The sequence below is a fragment of the Harpia harpyja genome, chromosome 4, assembly GCF_026419915.1.
Source record: "Harpia harpyja isolate bHarHar1 chromosome 4, bHarHar1 primary haplotype, whole genome shotgun sequence".
Taxonomy (NCBI): Eukaryota; Metazoa; Chordata; class Aves; order Accipitriformes; family Accipitridae; genus Harpia; species Harpia harpyja.
In genome coordinates, this window is record NC_068943.1 from 83,813,242 (window position 1) to 83,826,521 (window position 13,280).

A 13,280-nucleotide genomic window follows, 5' to 3' on the forward strand; every position below is an offset into this window, starting at 1 on the left:
CAGAGCTGCAGGGTGGCTGATGGGAAAGAGATTTGGGGGTGGAATAAAAGGAAGAGGAGGTTGAGAAAGAAATATGCAAATATGTATAATGACAAGATTAAAGCAGCAGTAGCAGAAAGAAAGGCAGAGAGAAAACCGGGCTCGTCCCTTGAAGAGAAACGAACCAAGAGGAGATCAGGCCAAGCCAACAAGGGCATTTGGCTTCTTGCAGTTGGAGGGACGCAGAAGCGAACCGGCCGTGGGATTTCAGAGAAACACATCATCTACGCAAAAGTCTCATACGGACCCACTCGCCTTGGCTAGCAGTTATCTCTGGCAAGCAAGCACGACGTGATTAATCCTTTCCATCAATCATCTCAGCAACCAGAATTTGATCTTGGGCTAATAAATCTGTCTAATTGGTTTCTCCCCATTAGCTCTTTTTCGGAACCGCTTTGTACACGGAGAATCACGCCTAATAATTGATGAGATTTTTTCAGGAAGCTGCCAAGAATGAGTTGTCCATGAGCATCCCTTTGAAAGCCTCGGAGAACTCATTCCTGTTTTTAGAAGAGCTGCTGCATTTCAGGTGCAGAGGGAAGGGACTGGTTGCTGCCCAGAGCCCGGAAAAATGCTGTCTTATATCCCCTCCTCTATTAAACTGCTGTTCTGCCTTTCCACTCCTCATTTTCCCCACTGACCCCACGTAGATGGTGCTGGCACGGAGCACATGCCACATCCACCCAGCTAAGTGCCAACCTCTGAGAGGAGCCAATACCTCGGTGCTTCAAAAGATGCAGGAAATCGCAAAGAAATCTCAAAAACCCTTATCTTCAACTTGCCCAGAGGAAGCCTCTAGTCATCCTCCAGACTTCTGCAGCTAGTCCTTGCCAAAGTCAATACATCAAATATCTGCGGACAGGACAAGTTTAACAGTAAGTAATAGAGAGGAAAGATGGATGAGTTATACAATGCATCCATTTTGCATTATCTTTCCATTCCAATTTGCTGGCGAGTTGCCACGTATCGAAAGGCTCTTTCTGATGCTCTGAAGATGCCCCAAAGCCAAGCCCAGCTAAACTCGGTGGGTTCCCACAGCCAGCAACCCAACCCCAAACCTCAGCGGGACACGCTGCCTCTGACAAATGGGTGGCAGGTAACACACCAGTTCCCTCCCGGCCAGCTCCGGCCACGGGGCAGCTCGGTCCCACTGCGACCCAACAGCCAGCGAGACACATTGAGGAATTTTCTTCCCTTAAGAAAAATCTAAAATTTCAACTCTCAAACCGCCCTTAATCAAACCTGACCCCTAAGCTGGCAGTGGCTGGACTACGAACACGCCAACAAATGTGAAGTTTAAAGGCAAATTTTCTTGCAGACCATTACACGTGGAGGGGTGGCAGAAGTGGGACTCGTTCCTTGCCCCATCTTTTACCCATGGACCTCAAAGCACTTCCGAGACCATCACTTCAGAGCACAGCACAACGCAACAAACTCTAAGGTAACTGGGCAAGGGAGCACGTGGCATCATCTGCGTGTCCGCAAAGCGTCGAAGGGAGCACTGCCAACTCCACACGGCTATTAGCTTCCCTCTATCCCTGACGCTGATATAAAAACCTGAATAAAAGCACACACGAGATAAAGCATATTCTGCATTTTGGCGCATTCTGCACATTTCCGAGCATCTCCCTTCACCCATGGGAGCTGACTTTGAATAGAAAAGGTCCTAAGCGTGGATTCTCACTCAGCCACCGATACAGGAGATGTCTCGGTCCACCAGGTCTCCTGCCATCCTCCCCCAAAGCCGACAATGCACAAAATAAAAGCTCAGATGACGTGAAACCCACAGCATGGCTACACCGACTCCCGCCCTTCGTTACTGCCTTCGTTAGGGTGCCGGGGATGGGGTTTCAGCAGGCAGCTGGGTGCCACCCATGAACCTCCCACCCACTTCTCCTTGCCACGAGAGGGCACCTCTGTCCTCCTCCAGTGCCCAGGACATATTTCTAACTGGTTTCCAGTGGTTCTTGATGGTGCTATGGGCTTGGGGATGCTTTGAGATGAGTTCAGGCTTGGCAAAGCAGCCAAGTGAAGCTTCGGGCAGGTCCCACACAGCCGGCGTCAGCGAGAACCCCAAACCCTGTCACCACATGCTCTCGGGTGGGTCTTAGACTGCTCTAATTTCTCAATAATTAAGCATCATTACCAGGGTGATTGACAGGTGTCACTCAGATATGTTTCATAAGATTTTGCCTACAGAAAGTGGCCGGGGACATCTTTTTATTCTGTATTTCCAGCCCCTCCAGACAGCGGGGTATTGGTCTCTTACTGGAGACCTTACAAACCCCACGGGCTCGGAGTGCTTTGAGCAGAGGAAATAAGGAGGGACTCGTTAAAGCCGAGGGGAGCTGCAAGGATTCAGGGCCCTGACAACTTCAGATACACAAGCACGTGCCAGCGCAAGAAAGGAAGAGGAAACAAAACCGCTTGTGACTTCTGAGGGTTTCTCTGATCGAGGTCTGTGTCGGCAGGAGAAGGAGGAGGAGGTGGATGAGGCAGCACGGGGACCGGCGGCGTTGAAAGCTGCTCCGCTGTGACGTTACAGTGCCATTACGGTGCCACGGACCCTCGCACCTGGCAGGTACAGATTTGTCAGAAAAGACCGGATCAAAAATCGATATAAGAGAGTCTCCGTGCAGGGCTCTGTGCCAGTGGCACCCAGCCTGTCTGAAGCCAAATCAGGTTGAACCAGTGCAGCGATTGCATGCAGACAAGCCCTCCGGGATCAAAGCGGACTCATAAAGGGAGAATCTAGAAGTTACAACACAGATTATGCTATCTTCTGAGCTTAATTCAAGGGTGGAGACCCTTTTGCCAAAACTCAAGTTAAAACCCGTGATGCCGTACTCAGACCTGCCAGTCCTCCCAGTTTGGGTGGGGAGGTGGCAGAGGGGGTTTCAGACCTCCAGCAGCCCAGGTTGCGAGCAGCAGGCTTGTCCCCATCGTGTCGGGCACAAATCCCAGCCCAGATCCCAGACAGGATCTCCCAAAAGCCCCTTCCAGCCCTGGCAGCAGCATTGGCAGGTCCAGGCAAGGACAACACAAAGATCTGCTGCAGGTTTGGTGTCGCAGCCGGGGCTGGTAAAGAGAAGAGACTAACTAAGATGAAAAAGTACAAGTGAGACTTTTTTTTTTCTTCTTCTTCTTCATTTCCAGCATAAATTTTAAATAGAACCACCGAGGTTCTTCGCCAAATCTGGTTGAAGCCAGACTCGCTTTCCTCTTGCATTTCCTCTTCAGAAAGGAGATGAGGGCAAAGCAAAACTCTTCTAAGAAAATGCGATCTAGCGTTTTCATTGAAAAATGAAAAATTAAAAGTTTCTCACGCAGAGCCCACAAAACCACCTTTTGGGGGCAGAAGGAAAGATGCCAACCAACCCACCTCGGCCAGCCCGACCGAGAAAGCCAGCGGTGCCTGCGCAGATGCGGCCGCACTCCTCCTCAGGCATCTACTCGGGTTTGGGAGAGGGTTAAACCCCCCGGCTGCTTCCTTCGTCCCACGGGTGCTGGACCAGCACCAGGGGAGATGTAAAGTTTCCAGATGGAGGAAGACGTCCTACATTTGTTAGTTTGGGGTTGGGGTTTTTTTAGCAAGGGGGTCTTGAATAAGAGAAGAAAAGGAAAAGGTTGAGGCTCAGGTAGGACAGGGCAGGAGCTGGAAAACAGCAAAGATGGGGCTTTTCTACTCCACTGCCATTCACCTCGTTACAGAGTAAATAGCGGTGCCGAAGCAAAGCCATTTAAAGCCCACTACTACTTTGGCACAGGCAACATGAAAAGCCAACCCGACAAACACACACCAAATAAATTCAATGCACCGTTAGGGAAATCCAGCATAAAGCTGTCTGAATATCTGATCTGGATTTTTTCCTAAGTGAATTCCCCTCAGTCATGTTCGTGCCCTCTCTCCTGTCTGCCTTCCATAAACATTCACATCGCCAAGTTTTACTGGCGCAAACAGCGGCAGAAAGTAGCTTTCAAAGTTGCATGAGCAAGTATTTGGGGAAACTAAATATAAAATTTGCGCTGTGCAAATATTCATGCCAGGCATGCAGGGGTGTGCAGACAGTAAGGCACAGGAACAATATCACGAGGCACATAAAGGCTCACCAGGGGAAGCTCTTCATTCAAGCCATAGCTTTTGAAGTCACAAATATTCTCTCCCCCCAATACGTATCACATATAAAAGTCACAGCCACTTTGCGTCTCTGCCATAAGCAAGAAGAGGCCGCAGATGTCAGAGAAATTTGTTGCATTATTAGTTCAGCTGTAACTGAACGCTAAACAATGACTATATAAAGTTCATATAAAGTCGTATATTTAGGCTCAAATTCAGCATATGCCTCATTTTACCATTGAAGCAGCCCCATTAACTTCAAAAGGATGGCTCCCCTGTTTAAAAGCACATCCTTAGGAACCTTGTGAATCCGAGCCCAAAAGCACAACATTTATACGAGGTTCTTGGCTTCTCATGAAATTACACCCCGACAAACAACTCCATAAAAGCCTATAGCAGCCACAAGCTCTTCTTCCTCCGAGAAATCACAATTTTCTTTTAGTCTTTGATCAATTTGTTTGTAAATACTTTTATGCCAGAGGCTTCAACCGCAGGAGATCACAAGACATGCATGAATGTCTTCACAGCAAAGAAAACATATACACTCACATATATGTGTGTGTGTATATATATAAACACATGACTACCCACTCGGGTGATCAAGTCTGCTCAGACGTGACCAGTAATAACCAAGGAATAATTTAGGTAGGATTGATAGTCCTGGTTATAAGGCAGAACCGCAGAGCTCACCCCACCCCAGCAGCGTCGCTGTTGAGGACGCAGCATTTCCCAACACCTCGCAGGTAAACGCTGCTACTGCTTGTGATACCTTAATACAGATAGCTTTTCATTACAGGTAGTTCTCTGCACGCAACACACTCAGAAGGTCCAAACCCACAGCTTTGGATCGTGCAGGAGTTTAAGCAAAGCCAGTGCTTTGCCGGTGATAAACGCTGGAGAAAACGTAGAGCTAAAAGGGAGAACGGAGCATCTCAGGCATCGCTCCGTCCCCACCTCGCCGTGCAGCAGCTCTGTGCCCCTTATTCTGCACCTCATCCCCAGCTCCCAACCATTTGTCCACGCGCGCTCCCAAAATTCCCAAATAGTTTGACAAACCTTTCGCCGCCACGAGCACTAAACGCAACGGCTCTCCACGCAGCTGAGAGCTAAAAAGTAGAGGGACAAGTAACTCCTCCGGACCTGCCAGCCTGTGCCCCCCCCAGCATCCACCCCCTCCTTCAGGGCAGCAGCAGCCTCCGTGGCATCGTGGGGGCAAAGGGGCAGGACCCGGGGGGGTCAATAACTGCTGAATCCTCCCGGGTGTGAGCTGGCGGATCCAAATCTCAAGAAATAAGAAGGAATCCCGACAGTCAGATTTTTCAAGAGCGCTCAGCACATCAGGCGCTAATCGCTTCTGAAAACGGAGCTTTTATTTAGACGCTTAAATGCAAGTTGGAAAAATCTGGCTCCAATTGTGGGTGAAAATCTGGCCCTGAGAGCCTTTTTTTTTTTTTTTATTCTCTTCCCTTTTATTTGGCTCTAGATCACAATTCTCGTGTCTCTTTTACACTCCAGTCCGGGAGGCTGCTCCCCCAGGATCTCCGCTTTTAACCTTGTAAAAAAGGAAACTGCAGCAGGACCTTCGTCGGAGTCAAAACTTTCTCCTTTTTGTGCAAATCAATTTCCCTGTAATCTCAAGTGCTGTTTACACGTCGCAATACCCCCGGACCGTGCGGGATTTGCATCTCGCCGTGCGCTGCATGGAGCCCTGCCAGCTCCCAGCGGTTCCTGGTGCACGGGGCTGCCGCTGCTTTTATTTTAGGTGGACCGTGTTCATAGCATCTTAAACTCAACCTGGTGGATTACTCTTAAAAATAAAGCACGGACCTAGTTCTGCTGGGGATGCCCCATGGATTAGAGTTTTGTTTTCTCAAACTGGTTTGCTCCGTACGGACCAGACAATTACAGTAGCCAGAAAAGTGTGAAATTTCAGCTCTGACCATGTCAGGGCTCCCAAGTGTCAGTTACAATAAAATAAATGACCCATTTCCTGATGGATCGCGAGGGCTCCTCCGAGACGGACGGACAGATTTTTTTATGTTTGTTTATTTTCTCTTTTTTTTTTTTTTTTTTTTTTTTTTCCCCTGACAGGAAGGCTGCGCTGCCCTGCTCTTTCACATCAGGAGGTGGGAGCGGAGTAGGGATGCTCTTGCCCCCGTGCCGCTGCCCTGGCAGTGCCCTCCCGGCTGTTCCCATCCCCAACGCCATCCCCACCGACGTCCTCCGCTTCCTCCCCGCCGAGCTTCGCCAGCTCCTGGCCCCTCGCCTCCAGCCAGAATCTCAATAAACTGTCCCCCACGGTTCTTCGGGTTTTATTAGCCTCCTTGGGGAAGCTCCCATGCAGGAGCTGTAAAGGCAGCCGGAGCAGGCTCGATCCAAGACAACAGCACAGGCAGGATGAACGGTTTCCCAAAAGCACTTCCCAATGCACGCAGACCACCCGCGTACCCCAAAGCCTCCGCTCTGAAACAGGCACCGGCACCCAAAAGCTGCAGCGATACTTCGCTTCAGACGCTGCTAAAACTAAGCTAAACCCCAGGGAAGGGGACAAGAGTCGGGCAGTGTCCCCTACGGGAAGGGCTGGCAGGAGCCAGAAACGGGCTGCAGGACCCCAACCCTTGTGAGACCCTTTCCAGAAAGCTCCATCCATTGCTAACTCTGTCCAGAGGAGAAAACCGAGTGGCTTTCAATTAAAGCCTTGTTTTTCTTTTAAATCTAGGTACTTAAAACCATGAAGACCGCTCCAGCATCTTCAAGAGCGAGCTATGGACACTGGATATAAACCGAAGTGGAACTGGTTTCCGCTCCCCTTCAGTGGGTTACTCCATCAGAAGCAGAAAACGCACGCTGGTTTTAAGAAAACCAGCTTAAAACAACACCTTACGTTAACTTTCCCACTGCTTCCCCGGGACACTACCAACGCACGAGTGGTGTAAAACCTTCAGCCTGCTTCGGTCCGAGACATCTGCCCTCGGCTCAGGGCAGGACTCGGGTGGGGAAGGACCTCCCGAGGTCACCTTGGCCAACCCAACCCCAACGTTCCCCCAGCCCGTCCCCTCTGCAGGGACACAGGTCTTGATGCTGCCTGGGTAGAACATCTCACGGTTCACCAAAAAACGCGCAAGGACAAGGACGGATGGACGGACGGAGATGCACGGACACCCTCCCCAGCATCTCTTGCAGAAACAAGGCAAACCTTCCAGCTGAGACCCCTGCAACCCTCCCAGCTCTGCGACTTCCAGGATAAACTTGAAATGTTCAGGTAAAACCCAGCAAAGATTTCTGAGCTCAATTCCCCGCAGGGTTTGCACATTTACTGGTAAAGAGCAGACGACCTGGGAAGGCAGCCGGGCTAAACCACCACACACATCTCTGGAGTGGACAAACCCTGCCGTGGGTCTGGGCTTCTTGTTTCATAAAATATAGGTTAAGAAAAACTTTCCTGGTGAGCAGACTATTCCCCAACTGTCTCTGCAACGCTTCTCGTGCTTCTCCCTGCGGCAGCTAAAAGCCGTCCCAAGTGGATGCAGGACATCAGCCCCATCACTGATGCATTTTTCTCCTGTGCAGCTTCTTTTCCTAAATTTTTTAAACTTTGCTGGGCACGTGCATTTTTACCCCCTCCCAGGTACTCAGTGCAGGACCCTCCCAGTTCATTTCCATATTTCAAACTGGCCAGAATAAGAATGTAAAGGTGCACAAAGGCTCAAACCCATCAGTCAGCGATGATCCTGGCACCAAGACACCTTGCAAACTAATTCTTCTGCCGGTTCCTCCCCACTATCCCCTGGTTTATTGGGGTCTGTCCAGCGGCTGGGAACCCCTCTCACCCACAAACCCAAAGAGGCAGCTGGCAACGTTGTTCAGAAGCGGAGGATTTTGGAGCGCACCTCCTCACTTAAACTTTTAAATGCCTCCGGTCATGGTGAAAATGAGAGTTTTCACCTAAAACTTTTGAAAAGCTCCTCTCTGGTGAAAAAAAACAAAACAAAACAAAACACAAAAAAAACCAGAAAAGTCTCCAAGACCTCTTTAAAAGGGTTTTTTTTTTCAGAAGAAACCTGCAACGTCCACGTTTCAGGCTCTTCAATTTTTCTGTTTCCTCCTACTCCCCTCCTTAATTTTTGGGAAGGAGGAGACACCAGCATCCCTACCCATTTGCTGTAGGCTCCCACTTCTCCCCATCAAAACTGTTCTATAAAACCAGTGGCATCATTAAAAGAAGCAGAAAAAAAAAAACCCAACACCTTCCACCCGTATCGACAGAGGCACCTTCCATTCCTAAATCCAGCAAATCTGGAAGGCAGCGGAAAGGCAGGTGCTGGAACCGGTGACCCCGGCAGAGAAAAAAGGGGCTGGAGATGTTTCCTCCTGCTCCAACCTGGAGCTGCAAACCCTTGGGTCAACCTTAGGCCATCCCAAGGAGCCTGAACTCTCCCCAAAACCCTCCTGGTAATTCTGGAAAACATTAACATCACTGGGGGTTTGGGCTGGGGGGACAGGAATCTCCTTTTTTTTTCTCCCCCCCCTCCCCCCTTTTTTTTTCTTTTTTTTTTTTAAATTCTGAAAGGTCTCAATTTTCAAAGCGAGTACTTTAACCCCAACTTCCCTTAGCCATATCTCTGTTTGCTTGTTTTTTTAACCTAAAAGGCAAAGACAGACACAAAGCCAACTGGAGAAGTGGATTCAGTCCTTGCAATTGCCACCGAGGTTCTCCAGGGAACTCAATTTATTCTTTACTTCTGAATTTAAAAATCCTCAAACACTCAACAAAGGGCATCTCCCCGGGATGGCCTCCATCTTCTGTGGGTTCAAAACTTGAAGCTACAAAGTTTACTGTTAAATTGCAATTGCTTGGACATATTTGCCAGTTACGGCTCCTGCATGGAAAGGGGGAAATAAAGGCATTTTCCTCACTTCAGGCTGTAAATTAAATATATTCTTTCTTCCAGATATGTTAAAATTGATTAAATTATCTCAGTTTTACACCTCATGGATGAATTTTAGGGACAAATTATTAATGACTAATTTAATGACAAATTATTTCTAGTTTTTCTAGCTGGAAATCACCAAAATGTGTTAATTTTGAAACGACTACAGTTCTCAGAGGTGTAAAATCAGTAGCAGAGAGCTCTCAGCTCTAAGCTGGCGGCTCACAGAAATAAAGCAAGGAAGAACTCAAGTTTATTACCCTTTTTGGTAATCAAAAAAAGTAGTAACAAACCAAATCCCATTAAACTCGACATCCTCAGAAAGGAGCATTCATCCTGCCTTTCAATTTCCAAGCCCTGCTGTAAACAAGGGTGTTGCTAATTTTTTTTAATGATAATATAACTTGGAAACCAGACCTGTTTTAAGGTGAAGAGAATGGTCTTAAGGCTGGATTAAAAGCATATTTGATCTCAGCATTCAAGGCAGTGTCTTTATTTTACATGGAAAAGAACTACCAAACTTTTTTCAGTTCAAGTTTTAGATAATCCAACCACCACGAGGGAGAAAGGCACATTTTTTGATTAATGCTGACAAACAAAGAAATCACACTCACCCTTATCAAAAATTTTAAAATATTTCGTTACGAACAATTAATTGCACAATTATGCACATGCAGAGAGAACATTTCTCTGGTGTGAAAACATAAATTTGAAACAAAGACTAGAAAAAAAGCACCAATTTTAAGATTTCTCCATCCATTCCTATGCACTACGCTGAATCCTCACGTCATTAACAACATTTAATAATTCCCACCTCCGCTCGGGAGCACACGGACCCTCTAAACCTACGAGTTGCTTGTGAATGACCTCAACTTAAAAATACCCTTTTCGTTTTAAGTCTGTGGGCTGTTATCAACCCAACTGCCTCTTCCCCCCCCAGTTACTTGGTTTCATTCTCTCTGGTCGACTCACTTCCACATTCCTCATATTTGGAATGTCTGCTTGATGGATTCACTTTTTTCCCCCCTCACCCCTCCTCCTCTCTTCATTCATTCATTCTTTCGACCCCATCGACTTTGGGCTTTTCAGCTTCCCAGTTCCAACCCCCCCAAACCAATCCTTCATCTTAAGTAAGAAAACTGAATTATTTGTTTTCCTTAAAGAATCTTTTTTTTTTTAACCTTCTGAAGAATAAAGCATACGATAATTTTTAAGATTTTTTTTTTAAATCCTCTTAAGTTTCTCCAAGTTTTTCTATCAGCAACCTTAAAGAAAAAATAACTCCCAAACAGCAATGAGATACTTTAAACAAATCTAAACTAACTTTAAAACTCAGGTTTTTTAAATGAAACAACATATTTATCAACACTGACTTTTCTTTGCAGTCTAATACTTCTAAAGTATTTCGTTAAAATGGTTCCCCACAATCATTAACATAATTTGCAGCTTTAAGTGTGATTTGAAGAATCACTGTAATTAAACAACTCTAAATCAGTTTATCCTTCTTGGGTGTTTTGGTGCAGCAACTACACACACCAATCGCTCTTTCTTGTGCCATATTAACACATTCAGTATTTTTTAATTAATTTCTATGGTGGGTTTAGGGACAGCAGAGATTTTCAAGAAGGAAATACACCAGCAGGAAAGATTTATTTACAATACACGATTTTAAGGCACACCTTCATTTCTAAAAACACCCACATCAGTTTTCCTGAGCATTCCTATTTGCACTTTCAAAGAGAAGAAAACACAACCAAAACCCCAACTTTTGTTTTGTTTTCTAAATTAGCTAGGAAGCACACCAATGCTCATGACTTGTTTTCCCACATTTCTAAAGGGAAAAAAAAAAAAAAAATTAATATCAGGTTGGGGGGGGGGGAGGGGGAGGTTGTTTGGTTTAGATCCCACCAAACCCATCTGATTTTGTCCTCACTGCTCACACTTAATTAACCATTTCCTGTTCTATGTGCCTTTAAACTGGAAAATCCAGTCTTAAAAACAAGCAGAAAGGAAAGAAGAAAAAAGTAAGTCGCCTTTGAGGCACCCCCCCCCCCCAAAAATCATCTCAGCCCTTACCCAGAGCGGGGGGGGGGGGGGGGGAAGCAAAATACACCGAATTACCCCCAAAACCTCTTTTGGGGCGAACAACCTGCCAAGTTTACAAGCAGCTGCCAAAAAGTTGCCTTTTTCCGACCCAGAAACACAAACTACTTCCCCAAAGTGAGACAAAGTAACCGCAGTCGCTACGAGGGCAGACGGGGACCCCCCCCCGACCCCCCCCCCAGACCACCACCCCCCCCCGCAGCCCCCGCAACGATCAACAGCCAAAGCGGCTCCTGTCGCTTTAAAAGCAGCACCCGGGGGGGGGGGGGGGCTCATTTTACCCCCCCCAGCCCCCCCAAAAAAGGGGTTTAGCAGCTAAATGCAAGGCGTAGCACATTTTCAGGAGATCCAGGAGCAACGCAAACCAACCTTCCCCCCCCCAGCCCTCAGCATTTCTTTGAATTACAGCCGCCAAAGAAATATTCCCATTTTCAGTGAATTTCTCCCCCCCGCGCTCTTAGGGGACGAGATCTGGTCCCCCCAACCTATCGATTATCCAACAGCAAGACGAAAAAAAAAGAATAATAAAGGGGGGTTTTTTGAGTGTTATGATGTTACCCTTCATAGGGTAATTTTCTTTCCAATACCAGCCCTTCGCTCATTGAGATTTAAGGCACAGCGAGTCCCCCAGCGCGGGGACTATCGATCACCCCGCCCCGAGGAGGTAAAAAATAAATACTACTACTACTAAACAACAAAATCTCCGCTAGGAAATCATTCAATGGATTTGGGGGTTGCCTTTGGGATCAGCCCCCCTCCGCCGTCGCCCCAGGGCTGCAAAGTTTTGGCAAGCCCCTCGAAGCGAGGAGAAAGGGGGGGGGGGTGACCCCCAAAAATGGGTTCCCACCGTCCAAGCGACGGGGGGGGGGGGGGTTCGTCAAGAGACGAAGGAATTTGGGAGAGTTTGGGGAGGAAGAGTTGGCTTCGCCTCCTCCCTCCGCGCCCGGGCGTTGAAGTAACCGCCTCGTCACGTGGCCGACGCGGGTTTCGGGCTGCGCGATCCAACGTGGACTATTTGGGGTTGGGGACTAACTCGCCCTCAACCCAAGCGGCCTCTCCTTGAGCTGGGGGGTTTTAGGGAAGGGGAGGGGGTGCGTCTCTGTAAAAAAAAAAAAAATAAAAATAAATAATTAAAAAATACTCTTTATATTTCATCTATAACCCCCAACTGGGGCTGGGGAACGCGGTGGCCGGGGTTGCTCCGGCGTCCTGCACGCCAGCCCAGCGCGCAACAACAAAGGGGCCAAGAAGATGGAGAGGGCCGGGCTGGGTAAGGCCGGCGGCGGCGGGCGAAGCCGCTTGGCAGGTAGATGGAAACGGCCAAAAAAGGCAGTTCTTGCCCCAAAATAGAAGTTGCCGGTGGGTAGGAGGTAGGCCAGCGCCCCGCGCTCGCTGGGTTTTAAATCCCTCCCCGGCATGGCACGGTGAGATCAGCTCCATGTTGGTTTGTTGTTTTTTGGTTTGGGGTTTTTTTTTTTCTTTTCTTTAAGTCCTCACCATCAAATCCCAACAAATTTCACCTTTTTTTTTTTTAATTTTCTTTGTTTTGGTTTTTTTCTTTTTTTCCATTTTACGGTTCTCTTGGAAAACAAAAGATTTTGCCCATTTCGCAGCAGAGGAGCCGAGCGAGGCTGGGAAATTCTTCCAGTGCCACAAGTTTGAAAATCCCAACCCAAAATGCCTCAGCCATCCATCACCTTGGATAATTGTTTAACCATTTCTTTTAAAAAACCAAAAAACCCCCAAACTTGCTCACAGAGAAAGTTTTCTTTAAAAAAAAAAAAAAAAAACAGAAATTAAACATTGATCCTCAAAACTGCCTCTCACCTCGCTGGGGACGTATCTAAAGCCAAATCACCAACATCTCTAATTTTACATGCACATATTTGGGTATAATTTTTTGCCTCCTTTATCTTAGGTTAATCTTTTTTCCCCCAACAGAAATTAAAAAAAAAAAAATTAAAAAAAAAGAAATTAAAACACTGTATTACCTTTGCTTTTTAGGTACTGAATGTTCAATCTCTAGCTGTTTTCCATGAAGCTCCACTTTCCCTAAAAACAAAATGTGTCTGTTTTTTAAAATCTGGGTG

General features: G+C 47.3%; 1 protein-coding gene across 1 annotated transcript in view; it reads right to left on the minus strand.

The window, feature by feature from the left end:
• Positions 1 to 13,280, minus strand: part of IGF2BP1 (insulin like growth factor 2 mRNA binding protein 1) — a 29,457-nt gene that overhangs the window by 14,876 nt on the left and 1,301 nt on the right. Inside the window, exon 2 of the mRNA XM_052785273.1 lies at positions 13,182 to 13,242. Coding sequence (XP_052641233.1) covers positions 13,182 to 13,242 — 61 coding nt within the window. The remainder of the gene's footprint in view (positions 1 to 13,181; positions 13,243 to 13,280) is intronic.